This window comes from Pseudoliparis swirei, chromosome 23, assembly GCF_029220125.1.
Source record: "Pseudoliparis swirei isolate HS2019 ecotype Mariana Trench chromosome 23, NWPU_hadal_v1, whole genome shotgun sequence".
NCBI lineage: Eukaryota > Metazoa > Chordata > Actinopteri > Perciformes > Liparidae > Pseudoliparis > Pseudoliparis swirei.
This window is the reverse complement of record NC_079410.1, coordinates 17310456-17332566: the sequence shown is the minus strand read 5'-3', so window position 1 is coordinate 17332566 and position 22111 is coordinate 17310456. Positions and strand designations below refer to the sequence as shown.

The following is a 22111-nucleotide window of genomic DNA, read 5'->3' as shown; positions in this document are numbered from 1 at the left end:
ATGAAGTCCACCATCACCAGCTCCTTTGACGGCGAAGACCCGGAGGAACCGATGGTAAGCACCGGTTCATCTCAATGCATTACTCGCTGTGTGGTTATCACCTCGTTTCATCTTCAGAGGGGGGGACCAATAGAAACCTTTGAGCTTCAGCAGACTTGATGATTTCCCTTTCAGATTTCTCTTGCGGGCATTGAGCGATGATCTCATGTTGCTTCACTGATGTTGTTTTTTCTCTGCAGCCGGCGGTCGCAGATGAAAGCCCGACGGAGGTTGTAGAGAAGCCTGTGCCTCGTCCCAGGTCGATATTTAAACTAAAGTCCCAATGCAACGACGACAACAACACTGTTTACTGTGCAGACACAAGTAGCGATGCAGCCAGTGTGGAGGTGAGTGGGGATATTAAGTCATGGTAGTGCGTATTCATTGGCATGCATTCATTCTTTCCCTTTCTCTCTGTCATCAGCACTTCCCCGTCAGTGAATATTCGTCGGACTTTAAGAAGCCTCGGCCTCCCAGACCCCCACTAAGCAAAAGTATGATCTCCAGGAAACCCAGAATAGAAGCAGGCCATCCCTACATGACCTCAACGTCTGAGCCAAGCGTGAGGCCACATAACGAGACACAAAAACCCGCTTTGTTTCATTAAACGACTGCTACGCGTGCGTGTGTGTCTTCTCACGAGATGCAGCTTACTTTTAATTTTATTTCTTAATTAACCTTTTAATTCCTCTGCTAGAGTCCTACTAAGAGAACACCCTCTCCTCCCCCACCGCGGCCCCAACACCCCCCTCACCCCGCCATCTATTCTAGAAAGTCTTCAATGAACCTCAAATCTGAGGTACGGCCCGACGAGTTTCACTTCATCCTCTCAAAATACTTGAGACTTTTTTTTTAGACACATCTGAATGGGATTGACATTCCCCTCATATAAATATATTATATATATATATATATAATATATCTATAATATATATATATATATATATATATATATATATATATATGAGAATGCTATATAGCAGAGAGATCTGCGGTTCCACCTGTACCCGGTCGGTCCTTTCTCATCTGCAATGTGTTTAATAATCTTATTTTCTGTCTTGTTAATATCTTGGATAGAGCTCCACTGATGAGAGTCAGCAATCCAGTTGTTACTTCAGCTTCATGCCACAGCCTCCAGTCCCACCAGACCTCTCTGAAGAAGAGGGGAACCTCTGCAGGTCTGGTAGTACGAAGGCAAGTTGCCAGCTAAAGGTTATGCATTATGGACTCAGTGTTTGATGTGAGTCGCGGTAATTAGTACATATTTCTTATCTACAATCAACAGCACGAAACCTCGGCAACGTTGGAATACGTTGAATGTTTTAGTCTCATTCCACCACCTTATCGAATCTCTCTGTTACCTCTTTGTTTTTCAGTCCGCAAGCGGCGCAGAGAGGCCTGCGGTTCCACCTCGACCCAGTCGGTCTTCCCTCTCCGGTTCTGCCTCTTTTTCTGGAACCTCGCCCACACAGGTATGAGAGCCACTGCAGAATTCAGGTGCTTGGGCAGGCGCCAAGAACAACAGACGCAAAAGGTGCACGAGGACGTCTGCTTTTGTTATGCTGTCATAGAAAATAAGAGTTCCACATCGGGCTTTCAGCATGGTATGCAAATTCCGGTAGGGTCGGCCCAAGTGCTGTTTGAACTCTTAAAGGGTACCTGTAGTGAAAGCGAATATGTAGCCAGATCAAAAGATAATGTGTTTCTAAAGGTTATTCATGCACTGACGGTCCAGTATTCAATAACAATACGTAGTTTAGGCTGTTCAAAGTCCTCAACTCCGACATGCGACATTGCACTGGTGCTTGAATATGTCGCGGGTGGTGTGACGTCAGATCGTTGAGAGATCGACAGCCAGCCACAGCGGATGTGTTCAGATACCAATATAAACAACGTCGAGCGCTCGCAAACAAATGCTGAGAGATTGATAATATGGACGATGAAAGATTGTCTGATTCAGCAACTGGATACTTGTTTGAACCTTTAAAAGCAGACTATCCCCATTTAGTGAATTGTGACAGCGATGATAGCGATGATTCTGATGAAGTTGATGGCGAAGGACCGCCGGTCCAGATGCTTCACCGTGCGGACCGTGCACGCAAGTCGGCGGACGTTTGGTGCAGTTGTGGGAAATGTGTGCCACAAAAAACAGACATAGAGTGCATTTGTTGTAAAGAGCACGAACTTATGTCCGATGATATAGTGTCATTAGACCTCATCTGCTTCACACAAAAGAGTGAGCTTGATAGCTACATCGCGCATAAGCCAGCGCTGGAGATGTCTTTCATTGATGCAATGTTCGGCCGACATGTTCGGGGGTGCTAGTGACTTTTTCTTTGCTCCGTCCGTCCCGATGCGCGCAAACCGGTGTCGGGAGCTCCGCGGCGCACGAGACGGCGGGCAGAGGACTGTTAACGCAACACGTAGAGACAGAAATGACATGCTGCTGCTGTAATGTGGCGCTATAGAGAAAGTGACAGGGGGGCGGGCCAATTTTTTTTAATGTCATGCGATCTACCAATACTACGCCGCGATCGACGTATTGAGCACCCCTGATATAGATTGTGTAATTCTTGAGGCTACCGATCTATCCCAAGAAGCAACGCGTGTAGAAGTGGCTCCGGATTGGCTGAATTCCTTTCAACGACTCAACGTCATAGTTAGCTTTGACATGAGTAAATAACTAGCAAAATGTCTGCGCCCTGAAGCGTTCACGGACTCGGAATGTTGACAAAGAAATGTAAATCCTCGGGCTATGCGTGACTTGTTGACAATAGCGGCGGGGTAAATATGATTTATTTGATGCGCCGAATGGATGTAGCACGTTGTTGTTTTGCACTACAGGTACCCTTTAACAGAAAGTAAAATCCACTAAGTTGATTAAAAAGTGGCGTCACCTATAAACTGAGACGATTCGTTGAATAGTCTGCCACGACTTGAAGTAAAATGCTGTGATTATCCAGTCAAAAAAAGAGAAGAAGAGAAGACTCTTTTTAGTTAGTTTAGAAGATCATTTTTAATGACAACTCTATCATGTTGGGTGGACTATTACTTATTTAATTCCCTCCATTTGTTCATTTAAAATATCAATCTAATTGGGCAGTCCCAAAAAAATCTGCCTCTTTCCCAGCAAAGATTAAAACATGGCACAATATTTGTATTTCCAGATCTTCTTCCTGGAAGTGGAGAAGACACAACAACATTTATGTACATTATCCTCTGTCTTTTTGCTGTGTTTTTCTCTTTGTGCAGTGGAGTTGATTAAAAACAACATTTTCTTTTGTTTATTCCAGACCAGACCACCACCACCGTCCTTCTGCCCGCCGCCCCCTCCGTCACAAGAGGAACCGTTGGATACATTGTACAGTAAGGTGGAGCACCACCCCTACCTGGACGTCCTGCCGGAGGACGTAGAACAGATGGTGAGACGGAGATCATGACGCAGACAACAGTTTCTTCTGATTCAATGCCGATCCATTAATCCATGTCCGTTGAACACTTGCAGTCGCTTAGGAAGCCGAAACACGACTTCCAGTCGGTGCACTACTGTCCGTATCCACAGACCAGTGAGGACATAGAGGTACAGCTTCTGTCAGGGTGGTGCTGAGTTTGCATGAATTAAATGTTTTGTCTCCACGACAAATGTGTCTTGTAAAACAAAACTCCCCACATGAAGTATAACAATTATAGTTATACATCAATAATAAAGGAAAATTAAATAAATACAGCAATTATGACTAAATGATACAAAATAAGAATAAAAGTAAATGAATAGAAATAAACAAGGGTAGATTATGTGATGTATTTCTGATGGGAATATGAACTGTTTCCCTCAGGACATCAATGGTATGCTGAGATGGTTGAAAAGAGTCTCAAGTAAGTGGGAAATTTAGATATTATGTCATTTTCTTCAAGCCTAAAGAAGCCTTAAGAAGCATTTTGTTCATAAATAAGCGATATTGGGACAAAGAGCAGGAAGTGTGCATTGGCTAATCCATTCTTGTGCTGTCACTCCAACAGAATTTGATTTATTGGCTTCATCCGTGTATGGCCTCAGTATAGACGAGGAAATCAGGTAACCACACAGAAACAATCATATGAATTCCTTCATGTGTACAAACGGTGTCATTTTTGTGCTGTTTTCTTGAGGCGGAGCCTGCAAAATATAGATAGCTACAGGTTTCCCAGAATCAATGCAACTAAATAAGAGGTTTGGTCGTCACTGACCCGTTGCAGATTGTTCTGCCAGGAGGCGATGAACGTGGGGAAGGCCCTGCGTCTCTACAACCTGCTCATGATGAAGCGCAATGAAAGCATGCGGAACGTCATCACGGAGTTGAGCTCCATCTCCGACAACATGGACAAGATGAAGAAGAAGGGCAAAGTCGTAGACATCGCCGGGGGCACCACGGGTGCCATCGGAGGGATGACCGCAGTCCTGGGTATCGCCTTCGCTCCGGTGACCTTGGGCGCCTCGCTGATCGCCACAGTGATCGGTGCTGGGATGGTGGTGTCCGCCGGGGGAATAGGCGCCCACACCGCCAAGGCCAAGAACGAGGTGGTGAATAGGATGACAGTTGAGAAACTTGTGTACGATTACAAGGCAAACGTTGTCGATTTGGAACACTGCCTGGGCTTTATCCTCGGTGGGATGAATGAACTTCAGAGGCACGACATTGCCAGGTTACAGAGGGCGGGAGCCCAGTTGGATTCAGTGAAGATGGCTCACCTGTCGCAGTTTGTGCTTAGCAATAAAGTCAACCAGAACGGGGACGCTTCTCCTGCGCACACAAAGAGGATGTCGTCGGAGAGACTGCTTCTGGCTTTTACCAAGGAAATGGATCAGTACTTTAAGGGGACGGATGGCCAGAAGCTGAAGAAGTCGAGTAAAAGCAAGTTTTCGGGTCGAGTTCGCATGCTGGCTGAAAATCTGCAGGAAGAACTGCGTCACCTGAATCATATGTGGGAAATGTTTAGTTGAAATGAAGAGAATATGTGTTTGTGTGTTTGTGTGTGTGTGTGGTCCTTATTTACTACTTTTATTTGAATACACATTTTATATTAGGTATGATATATATTTGTATATTTGGATTAATGTGTGAATATTTACAATTGCTACTATTTAAAGAAAGTTTAAGATTGTTGTTAAACTATCATACATGGCTGTGATAAATAAAAAAATTGGAAATATCTCTTTATTCAAATAATAGTGCTCGTACCAGTGTTTACTTTCAATGACGTCAGGAGCGTATGCGCCGAATGCGGAACACAAACAATGGCGGAGTGATAAAGTGGGCAGTGCGGAAGGATACCTCCAGTCCTCGAGTGAACTATATCAAGACCGTGCCACAACGCGCGCCATCTTCTTTTCCGAGAAACAACAAACGAAGTAACATCATCGACGAACATCGCTCTGTTGGCTGAAATGGCAGAGTAAAAGACCGCCGCTCCCCAGCCGCCAACAACACAGTGCATCCAGCCAGTGCACTGAGTCACTTCCAAATCAGAAACATGTCGTAAGTATCATTATTATTTTCTCTTTATCACATTTTGTCGATGACAGTAGGCCGCGCGCGCGCCTCGGCAGCCCGTCGTCACCGAGAGCACGAAGCTGCGTCGCGTACAGTCCCACTTTAAATTAGTTTGACGTTTACATATTATTATTACTACTTATTCCGAAACGTCGTATGCTTTGATTATAATATCGTGGGGCTGTATTTTAATTCATGATTAGATACTGACGTGAAGGAAATAGTGCCCTCAATACGAGATGTTACATTTTTTATTTTATTTTTTTATTTTAAAGCCAATCTAGTCGTTAAAGGCTGTTTCTACGTCTGTATATGTATACGCCATCGGCGTGGCGGCGGTTGGGTTCCTCTTTAGTGTCAAAATGGCGGCGTCGTGTCGGCACAAACGTGGCTGTTAATGGTGAGGGAGGACGGCGTGGGCGTGGCCTGCGGGCCTGTCGAACGAGGTGGGCGTGGCCTGTGGAACGAGGACGGCGTGGGGGCGTGGCCTGCGGTCCTGTCTGAACGAGGACTGACGTCAGTCACAAGACTGGTCGCTGGGTGGAAACGCACGTGACGTCTAGCAGGTGCACTGCAGTGATGGAGGCAGTGTTGCGCCAAAAATGGGATCGGCCCCTTTTCAGATTTGTAATCATTCTTCTCACGCCGACACTGTATTCGTGCCGAGTAACTGTTGTTCGTCATTCTGCGCACATCTGTCGATTATTTTCTGTTTTAATTGATTAGTTGGGTGATCAATAAAATGTCAAAATTACCCCCTCAAACGTGTTTTGTCCAATATCTTCAGTTCACTTTCAAAGAGGAAAGAGACCAGCACCAGTTAATCTAGGAGGCTGGAATCTTGACTGACTGGCTCGAACTATTATCATGATGAGGCCAATTAATGTAATTGTTTTAGCTCTATACTATATTAATTACCCTCTCACTTTATGTGCACACAGCACAAGTATGAATTGCTAATTTAAGGCTAAACCATCAAATGCGTTTTGGCTTTTTTATCATGTTTATACAAGACTAATGTTCAGGGTTTCATGACAACGTCTCCTTTCCTTCAGGTCCTATCTGGAAACCCTCACTGCTGCTGCATTCGACAGCATAAAAGAGTTCGGAACGATCGTCTCCTCTTCGCACGCGCCGTTCGTGACCAACAACGGCCACTATGACCACGATGATGACAAACTCACAGTTTGGCCTGGAAGACATGGAGGCCCTTCTCTGGGGACCATCCTCTCCCATGGCTGACGCCATGAGCTTCTTAGCTTCACGCCCTGACCCAGAAGAACAACAGAAAGGAGGGGGAACCTCACTGGAGGGCGACGCTTCCCCCGCGTCGCCCCTCACCTCCTCGTCACTGTCCTCTTCCTCCTCCTCTCCGCCTCCCTTCTACTCTCCGCCTCCCTCGCCGCCAGCCGTCCTCCTCCGGGGGGACAAAGCTGGGATGGAGTCTGACCTGCTCTCCCTCCCCTGGCTGGGCCACCCTGGTCCGCTGAGACAGGCCGTCTCAGGTGACAGCAAAGGTAAGGACTGTAAATTACGAATCAAACACAAATCCTTTAAGAACCCCTATTAACGCTCTTAGTGAAGACAGCCAGGGTAATGGGATACAGACGGCTCGTTAATACGCCGCCTCATTTGCCTCCACAGAGGATATGTTCGGTGACCTGGACTGGATGGCCGAGAGGGTGGATCTGTCCGAGTTCGACCTGGACTCTCTGATTGGCTCATGCAGTCCGGCTGAGGAGTCCCCGGGCTGTCCGGAAGACCTCCTCTCCTCCCTGGGTTGCCCCATGGAGCTCGACTCCCTCCCAATGCCCCGTCTCTCGACTCCCGCTCTCTCGGGTCTCCCCTCTGCTTCTCTATCTCCCCCGACCCCGCCTCCTCCGGTCAGCTCTGATCCTTCTGTCATTACAGTGGATGAGCCCGAGTCCTACGTCGACGTACAGGACGGTCCCGTCTTCCCCCCGCGTGTCCCCGAGCCGCAACAGGAGCTGGAAATCAAATCCGAGCCCGCTACTCCAGACCCCCCCGCCCCCTTGGTTGATTCTCCCTCCTCCCCAGCCTACACCCTCGACCTGGGCAGTGAGGTGGACATCACGGAGAGTGAGGTGAAGCCAGTGGTAGCCTCCGTTTTCTCCCAAGTCCAGAGGCTCGTTCTCTCCCTCTCGCCCACCAGCATCATCCTGGTCCTGGCTCCCAAAGACGAGATCGGGATCACCACCACCGTCGTAACCACCACTTCGCAGATCGTTCATTCCTCCATAAGCAGACCATACGCAAAGCCCCCACACACAGCCAGCCCACCATCTCCCAGTGCCCCCAGCGTCAATGTTGAGCCCCCCCGCGATGCAGATGGAGCAGCGAGGGCTACTTTGAAGGCCCCGAAGGCCAAGAAACTGAAGAAGATGGCGCAGAACAAGACGGCCGCCACGCGCTACCGGCAGAAGAAGAGGGCGGAGCAGGGTTCACTTCTCGACGAGCACGGTCTGCTGGAGAGGAAGAACCTGGAGCTGACGGAGAAGGCGGACTCCTTGGCCCGGGAGATCGAGTACCTGAAAGAGCTGATGGAGGAGGTGTGCCAGGCCAGGAGCGCAAAGGTCTCGGTGCTGACCCCTAGTGGTCAGACCTAACAACATGTACGGTGTAAAGCAGAAGAAAGATTTTATTAAGTATCAGTAAAGTATGTGTTATGTCCACACAGCAAACCTTGGATCCACAATTTTCTTCAGAATACTGCTGTTACTTTTTTATATATAAAACACTGGTATTAAATATAGAATACTTTTATCATGTTTAGAGTGGTTATATGGAAACAAGTATTTTCCATTCAGTATATACACTTGTATTTTTATCCAATGTTGGTTAAAGTTTCTCATCTCTGGACCTGCCAGTCGGATGTATTTTATGAATTGTGTATTGTAGTATAACCGGACCATCTGTATTAAACATCTCTTAATAAAGAGTCTCATGGTGAGTGAGTCATTGGTGAGATTCCTTCAGTAAAGTTCATGAGTGTCATGGCGCTGTTAAAGGGTACAGAGTTATTTAACTTCACGAACGCTGCTTAATAAAGCAAATGGCCACTACTGATCACGTCACAGGTTTAGAAGAAGACTTGTCATATTACATAGTTATATACATAAATGAAATGTATTCTCTGTATTTAACCCATCCGTAGTTCTTAAGGAGCAGTGGGCTGCTGTGAAGCGCCCGGGGAGCAACTGGGGGTTCAGTGCCTTGCTCAAGGACACTTCGACATGCAACTCATTGGGATAGCGGGGATCGAACCGACTACCTTGCGGTGGCAGGACGACCCCTGAATGTAACCGTGTCAGCATAAACAATGAGCCTGTGGCTCATCTGATGGAGGAGGATGAAGCCGCCTGACCAACCGCGTGCTGCTCACATGTATTCAATCAGCGGAGTCATGTGAAGTTAAAAAATAGCTTCTTTTTTCTTTTTTTAAGTGCAAGGGAAATCAGAGTCAAATTAAACTGACGTGTGTTTTGTCCGTCTGCTAATGATGGAATGAGGACTCGCTGAAGGGTACCGTCTGTGCGTAAAGTCCTCTTCTGCATTGGTGGTGGGAGTCTGGGGGAAGAGAGGAGCGTGCGAGGGAAGGATAGAGAGAGCGCTGACCTCGGTACGGCTTGAATATTACGAACAGAAATGCGTCCGTTGGGCCCACAACTGTCCCCGGCTGTGCTCGCTGCACTCGGCCCGGGCTTTCATCCAGATAGCTTAAGGACGATCTTTATCTGGAGGCACGCCAAAGTCAAGATGGTGCAGAGCCACGTTCAATAAGACAAACGTTTCCTCCAGAAAAAAAGACTTGGCTAACTCTGCAGATCCCACCGCTGCAAATGCCCTCATTTTGAAAAGGGATTTGGTTTCAGTGGACCGAGAACATTGTAATAAGAGTGAAATTAAAGAAGAGTATAGTAAACCAGAGGGCTATATTCACATGAAACATGGCAGAATAAAGATTAATAGCATATTCTTAAAAGGCCAACGTTTATTTTCCTCAGTTTGAGTTATTTAAGGCACAGAGTCCAGGGCACCCACGATATGAACCGGCATTCCTTCAAATGGATTTGTTAAAAGGGTATTTAACTGGTCGTGCCTCAGCCTAAATTGTATGCTCTAGCATAGAAAGATGATAATAATAAATATGTATTATTTTTCATTGGTTTAAAAAATGTTGTCATAGTATTCTGTGGGTGTGATCTGCGCGCTACAGTGACACCTTGTGGCGGATACGCGCAACTACTTCATGCGGTGTACCTGGAGGAACAGAACAACACGGCAGATTAAAAAACAGTCACCCATGAGTTAATAATAAGATGAACGCCACGAATGCACAGGAATATATCCATATCTTTTTATTGTTGTCTGAGGATGAGCAAAGTACCGATGACGCAATCACCACTGATGAAGGGCCACACAGGAGGTAACATCACTTTGGCCACAGTAAAGTGGGAGAAGTTGCACAGTGCAAAACGCTTCGCTAAAAGCATACGACGTGACATGTTTTACACTGTAAATATACACGGCTTATACAATATATTCACAGGTGAGGCGGGACTCTAAGACTCCAAATGAATGTTTGAAACATTTCTCATATCAAATTGTAAAGTCATGCTTGTCACAAAGTGCTGCGGTAGCCTACGTCACTAGATGGAGCAGTCAGTAAAGCGTAGGGGAAGCAGTGTCAGGCTTTCTTTTATAGGCTACATCAGTTGTAGAAAATAAGGTTGTACAGCATGGCAGTGGTCTCGGTCACATATTATATATGCTTTTATTTGTACCTTTACAGGGTGTGAAGATTTCTTTTGTCCATTTTTTTCTTTTCTTTTTTTTCTTTTGCCATCATAAAAGTGTGACGTCATACCAGAAATCCACATGGACCTGCTCAAGCCAGAGGGAAAAGAAGTGAGGTTGCCTTCAACTCCATAGGCACTCGTTTATCTGCATGCGTTGTCTTTACATGCCTCTGAGAGCTGAATGTATATATTTATTTTGACATATATATATATTTATTTATATTTTTATAAATATATATATATATATACATATATAAATGTCTATATATATATATGTTTATATATATATATATGAATGTCAATATATATATATATATATTTACATGTATTTATTTATATATATATTTATATATTTATAAATATATATACATAGATTTATTTATATATATATATATAGTATTTTTTTCTTCTTCAAAACATCGCTATTGATGCCTCACTGCTGTAGAAAAGGTATTAAAAGCCCTATGTGAGCTCGATGGTCATGAGGTTATGTTGTTTCAGTCGCATGCGGTAGCGTGATGTAGCCGATAGGACACGCCCCGCCGCTCCGATGCTGAGGCACGTAGCTGAGTCGACTTCGTCAAAAAGCGCGCACAGTTTCAATTCAGCCAATTTCCTGCAACTGTCCCGAGCTCCTCGTGCTCAGGACGGCTGGATTTACTTCTGTGGATGGATTCACTTTGAGTTTTCTTCTTTTTTTAATCCTTTTTTTTCATCAGCACGCGAGATCCAAAGAAACCAATTACAGGCTGGACAAAAAGTGCAAACACGGACTCTCTCTCTCTTCTATAGCTCCACTCTGAATTAATATGTGACTTACGTCTGCAGTTTGTAGCAATCAGCATTAATCAGCGTTTCTGTAAATGTACCAGATTTTGCCCTGGAGGAAGCGATTCAACCCTGACTCCCTGAGCAGAAACTAATCACACGTTAATGCTGAGAGTTAAGACATCACTTGGGTCTCAGTGGGTACTCTTATGATGCTGAGGTGCACAAACAAACTGCTCTCTCTCTCTCTCTTTTTTTCATTTCTCTTCCTCACACACGATTATTGTTTGCCGCTCGCTTTCACTCAAACCATTTCCTTTGAATCCCTTTTTTTGATTCAAACTAATTCAAAGCGAATGACATAAATGGCATGAGAAGGGGGACCAAGTCCAGTCCGAGTCCACGACGCGAGTCGTCGCTCTCAGGCCTCCGACGACCGAGAGGGACAAACTAACCGGACCGGTCACGATAACATCGTCTTCTTTTTTCTTTTTTTTCCTCTCGATTTTTAATGCTCTCAACTGGTATCGGTGCAGTCCGACTAGACGTAGTTAGGATGAGGCGCGATGCTTTACTCTGCAGAGCGGGAACACGGTCTCCCTATAGCGGCCGTCGATACCTGTGTGCATGCTCATGGACGGGGATCGAGCTCCGGCCCCTTGAAGCAGAAGCTGCATTTTTCCTCCTCCTCTTGGGGTGGGTAGGGGAGGAAGGTTTTGCTCTTTCATTCCAGTTGTCCGGCGGTCGGTTCGGTTCTAACAGAGCGACCGCCCCCGATCCAAGTCATTTGTTTTCCCTAGAAGCTCTTCGGAGTCGGAGCGGGGTGAGGCTTCTCGAGATGAGGTTTGAGTTACGCGAGGTGGTTAGTTTTTTTGGGGGGGGGGGGGGGGGCTGTTGAAGGGCCAGAAAAAAACGGGACCACGTTCCCTTTTTTTGTGGTAAAAGTGCGATCGCGTCACTGCAGCTGGCATCCCCGACAGTCGTCCTCGGGCTCGGTGTTGTCCGAGGAGTAAGAGCTCTCCTCGCTCACTGTCGAACGCAACACAGGTATGTTAGACACATGGTAGGACACGTACGTGTGATCATGAATGTGAGTGTGTGACTTACACCACTCCGTCTGGATGGGCAGGAAGGCCTTGTCCCCGTTCTCTCTGATCATCTCCTCCATCTTGTCCAGCAGGGCGGACACGCTCCGGTCCTTGCCGGGGATCTTACTGTCCAGGACGTGGTAATAGTTCCCGCAGAATTCCAGTAGTCTCTGCAGCTCCCTGCCGCCTCTGAGGATGTGCTCCTCGATGGGCGTGCGTCCCAGCCAATCGCCGCAGCTGAACAGCACCATGGTGTGGAGGCACGCGCTGTCGCCGAACAGAGTCTCGATGTGAGCCAGGAGGGTCCGCCTCTTCCTGGCGGTGAGCGACGAGACGACGGGCAGCACCAGCAGCAGGGTGTGGGGTCCGGGGCGAAGGAGGGCGGCGCCGCGCTGGGACTCTTGGCGGATGCGCTTCGGGGTTCGCCTCACCGAGAACCAATCCCAGCCCGGCGTGTCCACGATCGTGATCCGCCGGCCGGACACCAGCGCCTGCCTCCGGAGGCACAGCTCCGTCTCCTGGCCCGACTCAAAGTAGCGGCGGCCCAGGATGGAGTTCCCCACCGAGCTCTTCCCAACCCCCTTCCAGCCCAACAAGAGCAGCCTCAACTCTGAAAGCCGGACAGAGGAAGATGGCGAGAGAGCGTGAGAAACCATTTGGACGTCTAACGGTCTCGACTAAGATCTCCTCAGTTGATTAATACTCGTTTTGGCTAGCGTGAGTAAGCTTTTATAGAACATCAATGATGGAGCTTTCTTCTCTCCGGAGAAGCGTTACGACTCTCGTCTCTCCCCTCGACCTTTATGACCCTCTCACTTCCGCTCGCACACAGCCCCCCCCCCCCCCCCCCGGTACCTCTGGGAGGTCCTCCGATCATCTGATCCCTCTGTCGAGCGTGCTCCTCCATCCTCATGCTCTCCTCCTCCAGCGCTCTCCTGGCCTGCTCCTCCTCCAGGAGAATCAACTCGTTCACCTCAAAGTACCAGCCTGCGCGAGAGCGGCGGAAAGCAAAATCCATCTTTGATCGGCGCGTTCATTAATAATGCAAAAATAGCATACTTCGTATTACCATCGAGTGTGAAGAACGAACCTTGGTTGTCGGTGATCATTTCCTCCACCTTCTCCATCAGCTCCGGTACCTGCGTGTTGTCCTCCGTGTCTTTCCGAGTGTTATCGAAGGTGTGGTACCTGCAGGTGGGCGAAGAAACTCTTCTTCTTTAAAGGAGCACTTAAGGAGTCGTACTTCAGCTCGTGAGAACCGTTTGAAAGTCACGACATTCTTAACTAATCGCTGGATTTACTCATTTAATCAATGCAAACATCACCGTTGGTTTCAAACCATCACATGTGATGAAGTCAGAAGACAGTACTTTACTACATTACCCACAATGCCACTTGACTGTTCAGTCGTATTTGACTCTGCCTACTGTTTCCCTTGAAGCTGCCCATTTAACCACAAGATACTGTAATTATTTGTGATTTTCACGAACAAAGACTTTCCACAGACAAGCTCCACTGCTCAGAGATCGATGGCGCCCAGAGAGAAGAGAGAGGGAGGTGAAGAGAGAGAGAAGAGAGAGGGAGGTGAAGAGAGAGAAGAGAGAGGGAGGTGAAGAGAGAGAGAAGAGAGAGGGAGGTGAAGAGAGAAGAGAGAGGGAGGTGAAGAGAGAGAGAAGAGAGAGGGAGGTGAAGAGAGAGAAGAGAGAGGGAGGTGAAGAGAGAGAGAAGAGAGAGGGAGGTGAAGAGAGAAGAGAGAGGGAGGTGAAGAGAGAGAGAAGAGAGAGGGAGGTGAAGAGAGAGAGAGAGGAGATGAAGAGAGAGAAGAGAGAGGAGGTGAAGAGAGAGAAGAGAGGGAGGCGAAGAGAGAGAGAGAGGGAGGTGAAGAGAGAGAAGAGAGAGGGAGATGAAGAGAGAGAGAAGAGAGAGGGAGGTGAAGAGAGAGAAGAGAGAGGGAGGTGACGAGAGAGAGAAGAGAGAGGGAGGTGAAGAGAGAGAGAAGAGAGAGGGAGGTGAAGAGGAGCGCCGTACCTGCTTCCACATCTCTCCACCAGCCACTGCAGGGCCTCCCCGGTGTTCGCTATGTGCTCCTCGATGAAGACCCCTTTGGTCAGCTTGTCCACCCCAGTGAAGACCACCATGGAGTACCTCCAGGTCCCTCCCCCCAAGGCCGCCAGCTGCTCCTCTGCGGCCCTCCTCTCCGTGTCCGTGAACGGCTGGGTGACCGACACCAGCAGCAGGATGGCGTGGGGTCCGGGGGGGCAGAGGATGGCCCCCATGCACGGCCCCTCGCTGTCCAGGGCCGGCTGGGGCCGCGTCGGGTTGTCTGACTCCGCGCCGGCGTCGTCGTTGGCGTTGGCGTCGTTGGCCTCATTGGCGTTGGCGTCATTGGCGTCGGCGTCTTCGCCGTGAGCCTCGGGGATGACCTCCGGGACACCGGGGATGACCCACGGCGGCGTGTCCACCACGGTGACCCGCCGGCCGTAGATCTCCGTCTGCCCGACGTTGCTGTGAGTCGTCTCGGTCCCGATGTCGAAGACCTCGTCCCCGAGGATGCTGTTGGCCGTGGAGGTCTTACCCGACTGCGGCCCCCCCAGGATCAGCAGTCTGCGCTCAGGGGGGTGCCGGCCCCTGGGGTCCCCTGTTGAAACCCAGAAGGATTAGATTGGAGGTTCCTCGCGAGGAGGGGCCTGTACCCTCGCTTTTGTTTCAGTCCCTTGTCGTATCTCTAAAGTACGCTTCAGGGCTTCGTGGAGACGATGATCGTTTCCATGCCAACATGTAGCCTCATCCCTCTCATCTCGCTCCTTTCATTTCCTCTGCGCCCCTCTTATCACCTCACACTCTTGTCCTTGTCCCCTAATCTCCGTCCCATCACCCTCTGTGTGTTTCCTCTATCCTATATAAACCGATTGGGTGGAAGAGGAGGAACCTTGAGGAGCGAACGTGATTCAGTGAAAGTTGGATGAAGAGGATGAATCCTTCAATGACCCATGGAAGAGCGTGAACATTCAGGAGGATGGCAACAGGAAGGACGCCCGCTCCGTCTCCAGGTGTATTGATTCGCTGCTGTGACACTTCCCATGTGAGCTGCTAAACACGGGAAGTTGACACGAGCAACAGTTTACGAGAATGTTTCGCTCCCGACGTGCAACGAGCTCGGAGGGTTTCTGGATGCTGTGACTGAATGAATAGTGTGTGTGGTGGTGTGTGTGGGTTGGTGGGGGGGGGGGCTGCAGCGAGGTGTGCAGCAAAAGGATGAAAGCCCACTTACCAGTGTCAGAGGCAGAGGACACAGCAGCCATCTTGTGTGTAGTAGAACCTCTGGCTTCCTCCTCCTCAGCCCCCCTCCTCCTTCTCCTTCTCGCCTCCACGGTGGATTCCTGTTCCTCGCCTCCTCCTTCAGAAAGCGGCGGGTCCTGAGCGGCGTGCGGACGGCTGGCAGCTCGAATGCTTCTCGGCTCTCTCTTTCACCCTCACCCTCATTCTACTGCAGTGTTGCTCACTCCACCCTCTGTTGCCCGTGTCTACCCCCTGCCTCCCTTTCTCTCTCCTCATACCCCCTCTGCCATGCACCCTCTCTCCCCCCTTCCTCTTTTCCTTTTTATCTCTCTTCCCTCTTTAAAGAAATAATCTGTTATCCCTCCACAGCACCTCACCCCACTCTGGCTCTTTACCGTCCTTCCCTCTGTAGCTTCTCTCCCGGCTCCGTCTCTCGTCTCATCTATCCGTCCGAGCAGAGGGGACGGATTGTGCAATGCAGGAGACTGGAAGCCGAAGCCACCCCAGCAGCAGCAGCAGAAAGATGTCTCGTCATTTACTTATTTTTTTTCTTCAGGCAAAAACAGAGGAAGCTGTTCCTCCCACTTGCTCGTATCACACAGCAGCAGCAGCAGCAGCACTGTGTGCAGACTGCAGTCCGGAGGACAGATAGATGGATAGACAGAGAGAAAGAGAGAGAGAGAGAGAGAGAGGGAGGTAGAGAGAGAGATAAAGAGGGAGAGAGAGGGATCACTATGTTCTCTGTTTACAGCTGGATGTACTCCACAGCTGCTGCATCATGCACAAACACAACTATATTTATGTGATGCCTGCAGACATTGAAACACTGTGAGGCAGGGGGGGGGGGGGTGCTGCATGAATACATTTCAAGATTGAAATATATAACATGCAACCACCGCTTACATAATACACACACGCTTCCATAAATAGCAGAAGACTGTAAGCCCGTTATCTGATTGCATTGGATTTGAGAGCGAGTCGTTTCTGAAGCGTGAAACATTTGAATGAATGAGCTCGTGCTCGGCTAAACGCCTTCATGACGCACGCGACATGGCCAGATGCATTCACGGACCCCTCATGTAGTGAAGACGGTTCAATAAGTATTATCCGTAGGCTACGTACTTTTTAAAGTAAATAATAACCACATTGATACGTTTCTTTGTAAAAGGCTGGTGGCGTGACGTCACTCTCACGTTTCGGGGCGTGGTCTGACTCTGTTGCGTCGCAGCTGTTTTGAGCAAAACAATTGAAGAGCAATTAAGCGATGACCTCGGTGGAGCGAGCGCGCGCGTGACAAGTGTCGTACTCTGACCTCACGCCGTACGTCGACTTGTAGTGTCGTAAAAAAAAAAAAAGTCAAAAAGAAAAACCCCTTTCCTCTCCCACGTGACGCTGCCGAAGTCGGCGCGGCTACTGGAGAAGCTACCGTCGGTGTGTGTCCGTGTGTGTGTCGGTGTGGTTGCAGAGCAGACGTCTGTGCTTCAGCGGACACCACCTCGTCTTCACCAACATGGAGGGAGCCGACGAGTACATGACGTACCGGTCCCCGCTGGTGTCCAGGTACGCCAGCAAGGAAATGGCCTACAACTTCAGTGACAGGAAGAAGTTCACCACCTGGAGGAAGCTGTGGATCTACCTGGCCAAGGCGGAGAAGGTTTGACTCGCCCTGCAGTGTGTTGGTGTTTATGCACACTTTGTCATGCTTTAGGAGTCTTATGCACTTAAGTGTGCGACCTTCAGAGAGCCCTATCAAGTTCCCTGCCCTAAATATAGTTTTAAGGAGCTTCCTGCATAGTTGTCAAGTCCTGAGCTCAGCAGAGTTAATAACTGTGTACCCCATGTGTCATACAATAAGCAGAATAACAATCTGTTTAAGGCATCATCATTTAAGTCTTTAAAAGGTTATCATTTTATCGTTTAATTTACACTGAGATCACGTGTACATATCGTTTAATCACATTTTAACCAATGAAAATGCAAGTTGGTAATTGAAGCATAAAGGTCAGGTTCAGGTGTTCTAGGTTACCCAATACTACTTGTGGACTGTTGGTCCTGCATTAGGACACCAACAACTGAGCCTGTGTTCTTTACTTTGATAGACAGATAAACCTCCCTGACCGACAGTATCGAGCCTATATTCTGAATCGGTACATTTGCTCAGTCAAATCCAAATAAAAGCATTTTGATTCTTTGGAAACTTGTTGTCTTTGCAAAAATCTACAATACATGAACGTGTGTTTGAACATTGCTTTGTTGCACTGGGAGTCTGTGTCTTGACATTTAACTCTCAAACCAAACAGCTATATACTTGTATACCTTTACGGTCCCTCGGCTCATGTTTAGCACGCCGGCATCGAGGTTCACCCCCCAAAAAATGTAAATTGACCTAAAACACAAGCTTAGAATTCCTCAGAGTGAATTCTGCATTTGTCATATCTAAAAGTGCCGATGGGGTGGGGTTAATTAACAGCTGACAGACAAGCATCACCTCACATGACCACACACACTATAATCAGCACTAATGGGAGTTCAGCTTTTCTGTATTTCCAGTGTTTTTAAGATGCTCTTCAGGGGGTTTAGCTTTGCTACAGGTGGCGAGGCCTGCGGCTGCCTCTGTGTAGCCTGTGAGTGAAAATAGCATCCGGTGAATGTCACGGTAACAAGAGACCGCCTCCCTGAGCGCTGCGTGGTAATACTCCAACAGACTAACCAACGCAGCCTTTGTAGTGTTTTTTGTAATTTCTTGTGTTGGGTCACTCTTTATAGAAACAGTCTGACCTTTTGACCTTGCGGGGTTTGAAGTTGTAACGCGTTGAAAGACGTACTTTAAGGTTTGGGCTTAATTTGTCCATTAACCCATTCTGTAGTTTTATCACATGACTACCCCCCCCCCCCCCCCCCCCCACACACACACACACACACACACAATCTAATCAGGATCTCACGAGGAGAGCACATGCCTGTCAAGACTGTCTCCAGTTCGGGTTCATATTATTTATCTAAATAGATTAACCGTACACTACCAGCAGCAGCTATTTTAACCACGTCTCCATCGTTCTCCTCCTCAGGTTTTGGGTCTTCCCATCACGGACGCTCAGATTCTGGAGATGGAGAGCCACGAAAAGGACATCGACTTCGCCATGGCGGCGGAGGAGGAGCGTAAGCTCCGGCACGACGTCATGGCTCACGTCCACACCTTCGCTCACTGCTGCCCGACCGCCGCTCCCATCATCCACCTCGGCGCCACCTCCTGCTACGTGGGAGACAATACTGTAATTTGGATGGACTACTTTTTCCTCGTTTCCTAGTTTCTCCCCCACCTATCTTGTAACGATGAACCGACTCCAATTCCCATCTAGAAAACATAGGACTGCATTGGGGTTAAGTGTGTAGTTCTTTTGTTCCCTAAGTGGTTCTGTGTTTCCTCTTTAGGATCTGATTATGCTGCGTGATGGATTTGACATTCTTTTGCCTAAGGTGAGGCTCAGCTGTTTGCCAGAAAACACACAAACAAGCACACGCACACACGCACACGCATACGCACACGCATGCCCATTCAGTTGTGCATCTCATTGTTACATGATTGTTTTTCTTGTGTTCTTCTCTGCAAGCCTCAGCTGTTCAGAAACGAGTCAACAGTGTAGAAGTAATCACTGCAGTAGTTATTCCAGTGCGGTGTTTTGTTTCGCCGTGCATTGAACGCACCAATAAGCGTTGCCTGAGTAACATCGGTGTGTTACGCAATACTTCTGTCCTCAAACCCTTTTGTTCTTTTCTTTTCCTCAGCTGGCCAGAGTCATTGACAGACTGGCAAACTTTGCGGAGCAATACGCTGACCTCCCCACGCTCGGCTTCACGCACTACCAGTGAGTCTCTTCAGAGGCGTCATGTCTGCGGTGGCACCAAGAGCATGCAACATATTTCCTTCCTCCTCCCTTTTCCTCCTCTTCCTCCTCTGCCTGCAGGCCGGCCCAGTTGACCACGGTGGGAAAGCGGGCGTGTCTCTGGCTGCAGGACTTGGTGATGGACATGCGCAACATGCAGCGAGCCCACGACGACCTGCGTTTCCGGGGGGTCAAGGGGACCACCGGCACCCAGGCCAGCTTCCTGCAGCTCTTTCAGGGGAACCATGACAACGTACTCATCGGCACTGACGGCGACTTCATAATTTAAGAACCTTTTTTTCATTATGATGGATTATAAATGTCGTATTTTCCTTCATCAGGTGGAGGAACTTGACAGAATGGTGACGGAGATGGCTGGGTTCGAAAAGTAAGTTGTAGTGAGTCCTTTCTCGATTTTATGACGACACCAGACGAGCAGACACGGCGTTGTGGCTCGATTTGTTTCTTCTGGATCGATGCGGACTCATCTCTTAACTTGGGCCTCGCTCCTATCTGACCGCTCGGTGCGACGCCACAGGACACGCACGGGACCTCAGTCTCCTTCTTTCTACTGGTTAATACTGGAGCGGCACAAGGTCACCGTGTCTCTACGTCCGGTGTTCCTGTAACCTGGGAGATGGATGCGCTGTATGGGATCTTTGCGGTTGTAATTTAAGCCTCATTTAAAACACTTCCCTCTGTATGTTGTGGCAGTACACAGTGGAATACACGTTCCTTCCTCAATGGAGATGATAACGAGTTATTGTGTTGAATGCCACGAGCACAACACGGTTGGTGTTGTGTGTTCTAAGCCCTGATGGCGTTGCTCCACAGGTCCTACCTGGTGACCGGGCAGACCTACAGCCGTAAGGTGGACGTAGACTGTCTGTCCAGTCTGGCCAGTCTGGGAGCAACTGTTCACAAGGTGAGCGGCAGGAGACGTAGAGGAACGTCGCCATCTGGTGGTGTTGGATGGAACTGCTCCTTTACCTGACTTTTCAGTACCGAAAGATTGTTTAATGAAAAAGCTGTGTGCAAGATGTAATGGAAGTTAACCGTTTCAATCTCCTTTAGAGAAGAAGTGTGACGTCGAAACACTTAAATGTCTTTAAGCTTTTATTGAATAGAAAATTTGAATAATATAATTGAATGACCAGCAGTTCGAGATGAGCCGAGTAGCGCAGTTACATTTAGAAGAACATGATAATTAGGGATCAAACTTTTCACATGTAAGGCAACATCAGGCTTGACTTTCTTAACTTCACAGGCGATATGGATGTAGTGAATTGTCCATTATTAAATGAATGGTGTCCGTTGTCCCTAACAACCAGTCTGAGCTCATCCTCCCTCCATCTGTCTGCTGCAGATCTGTACAGACATCCGGCTGCTCGCCAACCTGAAGGAGCTGGAGGAGCCCTTCGAGAAGGAGCAGATCGGTACGGTGGCTCGCTACTTGCCTTGACGCGTCGTCCCGTGATGCAGGTCTCAGTGAGCTCGTGTCCCTCCTCCAGGCTCCAGCGCCATGCCCTACAAGAGGAACCCCATGCGCGCCGAGCGCTGCTGCAGCCTGGCCCGACACCTGGTGGCGCTGTTGGCCGACCCGCTGCAGACGGCCTCGGTCCAGTGGCTGGAGAGGACGCTGGACGACAGCGCCAACAGGTCGACACCCCGGACACCGATTAACTGATGTGACGACCCACAGCTGTCCGGGCGGAGGCTTCTCTTTCTCTCGCTGCCTCCACACGTTTACTCATTTCACCCCCTCGCACGTGTGCAGGAGGATCTCGTTGCCCGAGTCGTTCCTGACGGCGGACATCATCCTCAGCACCCTGCAGAACATCTCCGAGGGCCTGGTGGTCTACCCCAAAGTCATCGAGAGACACATCCGCCACGAGCTGCCCTTCATGGCCACAGAGAACATCATCATGGCCGTGGTGAAGGCCGGAGGCAACAGACAGGTGGTGTTGGAGTTCTTTTTTTGGTACAAGAGAGTTTGTAATCGAACTTCAGTGGTTGAAATAACAAGCGTCTCGTCCTTCAGGACTGCCACGAGAAGATCCGTGTGCTTTCCCAGGAGGCGGCGGCCGTGGTCAAACAGGAGGGTGGAGATAACGACCTGCTGGCCAGAGTCCAGCGAGACCCCTACTTCGCCCCCGTCCTGGGGCAGCTGGACACCATACTGGACCCCAAGACCTTCATCGGCCGCGCTCCCCAGCAGGTACCACATGTGTTCCAGCTGCCGCCCTGACCGCTCCTCTGGCGTCACAGGAGGATCTGCATACTAATGAGGTGTCACGCCCTCTCCTCCAGGTCACCAGGTTCCTGTCTGAAGAAGTACGCCCCCTGCTGGAGCCTTACAAGGCTAAGATGGATGTCAAGATCGAGCTTGACCTCTGATGCTCGCACACACACACACACTGATACAATGACTCGCACACACGCCAGGAAAAGGCCTCGTCATGTTGACAATCCCCCTCAATAAAGAACAATCACTGAACTAATCATCTCGATCAGTGTTTTCTTTTCTGTCTGCTGCATTTAAAAGGTTGAATAAAATGTGACTTACTTAAAATCATACACTTATCATACCTGCAAACTTGTCACCTTACGGTGAAATTCACCATTTTGAAATCAGAATAGGTCATCCACGTGAATCGTGTAGATTCGAAGAGTTTTTTGGTGTGAACGTACCTTAAGGCCCT

At 48.8% G+C, this 22111-nt stretch overlaps 6 protein-coding genes across 6 annotated transcripts; 5 read left to right on the top strand and 1 right to left on the bottom strand.

The window, feature by feature from the left end:
• On the top strand, positions 1–895 carry LOC130188590 (uncharacterized). Its single transcript, XM_056406989.1, has 4 exons — positions 1–54; positions 240–386; positions 464–601; positions 737–895. The coding sequence occupies exons 1-4, from the start codon at positions 1–3 to the stop codon at positions 893–895; spliced, it is 498 nt and encodes a 165-aa protein (XP_056262964.1).
• Positions 896–1194: 299 nt separating this feature from the next.
• LOC130188589 (uncharacterized) lies at positions 1195–3646 on the top strand. The gene is made up of 4 exons (XM_056406988.1): positions 1195–1279; positions 1416–1511; positions 3333–3461; positions 3545–3646. The coding sequence occupies exons 1-4, from the start codon at positions 1262–1264 to the stop codon at positions 3644–3646; spliced, it is 345 nt and encodes a 114-aa protein (XP_056262963.1). The 5' UTR covers positions 1195–1261.
• A 212-nt stretch (positions 3647–3858) lies between these two features.
• LOC130189256 (uncharacterized) lies at positions 3859–5215 on the top strand. Its single transcript, XM_056408025.1, has 3 exons — positions 3859–3915; positions 4060–4114; positions 4276–5215. Exons 1-3 carry the CDS (start codon positions 3888–3890, stop codon positions 5018–5020), a joined length of 828 nt encoding a protein of 275 aa, XP_056264000.1. The 5' UTR covers positions 3859–3887; the 3' UTR covers positions 5021–5215.
• Positions 5216–5398: 183 nt separating this feature from the next.
• On the top strand, positions 5399–8530 carry atf4b (activating transcription factor 4b). The gene is given in 4 exon segments (XM_056407023.1): positions 5399–5555; positions 6626–7087; positions 7215–8153; positions 8156–8530. Coding segments are annotated over 3 exon segments (1326 nt in total). The 5' UTR covers positions 5399–5555; positions 6626–6729; the 3' UTR covers positions 8185–8530.
• Positions 8531–10794: 2264 nt separating this feature from the next.
• On the bottom strand, positions 10795–15696 carry si:dkey-110g7.8 (GTPase IMAP family member 8). The gene is made up of 6 exons (XM_056407443.1): positions 15518–15696; positions 14275–14884; positions 13337–13434; positions 13102–13233; positions 12266–12856; positions 10795–12187 (listed from the first exon to the last, which is right to left on the bottom strand). The coding sequence occupies exons 1-6, from the start codon at positions 15546–15548 to the stop codon at positions 12114–12116; spliced, it is 1536 nt and encodes a 511-aa protein (XP_056263418.1). The 5' UTR covers positions 15549–15696; the 3' UTR covers positions 10795–12113.
• A 1223-nt stretch (positions 15697–16919) lies between these two features.
• On the top strand, positions 16920–21911 carry adsl (adenylosuccinate lyase). The gene is made up of 12 exons (XM_056407546.1): positions 16920–17179; positions 18594–18797; positions 18958–19002; positions 19312–19391; positions 19491–19662; positions 19751–19797; positions 20244–20334; positions 20776–20845; positions 20921–21068; positions 21187–21367; positions 21451–21627; positions 21720–21911. The coding sequence occupies exons 1-12, from the start codon at positions 17036–17038 to the stop codon at positions 21804–21806; spliced, it is 1446 nt and encodes a 481-aa protein (XP_056263521.1). The 5' UTR covers positions 16920–17035; the 3' UTR covers positions 21807–21911.
• Positions 21912–22111: the final 200 nt, after the last annotated feature.

What these genes read in the sequence shown, in the direction of transcription:
- si:dkey-110g7.8 (XM_056407443.1), bottom strand. Translation starts at nt 15,548, where the DNA reads ATGGCTGCTGTGTCCTCTGCCTCTGACACTG. An exon ending in GTGGAGAGATGTGGAAGCAG is followed by an intron (nt 13,435 to 14,274) that starts GTACGGCGCTCC and finishes GCCCACCTGCAG; the next exon opens with GTACCACACCTTCGATAACA. An exon ending in GCCCATCCAGACGGAGTGGT is followed by an intron (nt 12,188 to 12,265) that starts GTAAGTCACACA and finishes TGCGTTCGACAG; the next exon opens with TGAGCGAGGAGAGCTCTTAC.
- LOC130189256 (XM_056408025.1), top strand. Translation starts at nt 3,888, where the DNA reads ATGCTGAGATGGTTGAAAAGAGTCTCAA. An exon ending in ATGGTTGAAAAGAGTCTCAA is followed by an intron (nt 3,916 to 4,059) that starts GTAAGTGGGAAA and finishes TCACTCCAACAG; the next exon opens with AATTTGATTTATTGGCTTCA. An exon ending in AGTATAGACGAGGAAATCAG is followed by an intron (nt 4,115 to 4,275) that starts GTAACCACACAG and finishes GACCCGTTGCAG; the next exon opens with ATTGTTCTGCCAGGAGGCGA.
- adsl (XM_056407546.1), top strand. Translation starts at nt 17,036, where the DNA reads ATGGAGGGAGCCGACGAGTACATGACGTACCGGTCCCCGCTGGTGTCC. An exon ending in CTCGGCTTCACGCACTACCA is followed by an intron (nt 19,392 to 19,490) that starts GTGAGTCTCTTC and finishes CTCTGCCTGCAG; the next exon opens with GCCGGCCCAGTTGACCACGG. An exon ending in TGGGAGCAACTGTTCACAAG is followed by an intron (nt 20,335 to 20,775) that starts GTGAGCGGCAGG and finishes TGTCTGCTGCAG; the next exon opens with ATCTGTACAGACATCCGGCT.
- LOC130188590 (XM_056406989.1), top strand. Translation starts at nt 1, where the DNA reads ATGAAGTCCACCATCACCAGCTCCTTTGACGGCGAAGACCCGGAGGAA. An exon ending in AAGACCCGGAGGAACCGATG is followed by an intron (nt 55 to 239) that starts GTAAGCACCGGT and finishes TTTTCTCTGCAG; the next exon opens with CCGGCGGTCGCAGATGAAAG. An exon ending in GCGATGCAGCCAGTGTGGAG is followed by an intron (nt 387 to 463) that starts GTGAGTGGGGAT and finishes CTCTGTCATCAG; the next exon opens with CACTTCCCCGTCAGTGAATA.
- LOC130188589 (XM_056406988.1), top strand. An exon ending in CTGGAACCTCGCCCACACAG is followed by an intron (nt 1,512 to 3,332) that starts GTATGAGAGCCA and finishes TGTTTATTCCAG; the next exon opens with ACCAGACCACCACCACCGTC. An exon ending in CGGAGGACGTAGAACAGATG is followed by an intron (nt 3,462 to 3,544) that starts GTGAGACGGAGA and finishes GAACACTTGCAG; the next exon opens with TCGCTTAGGAAGCCGAAACA.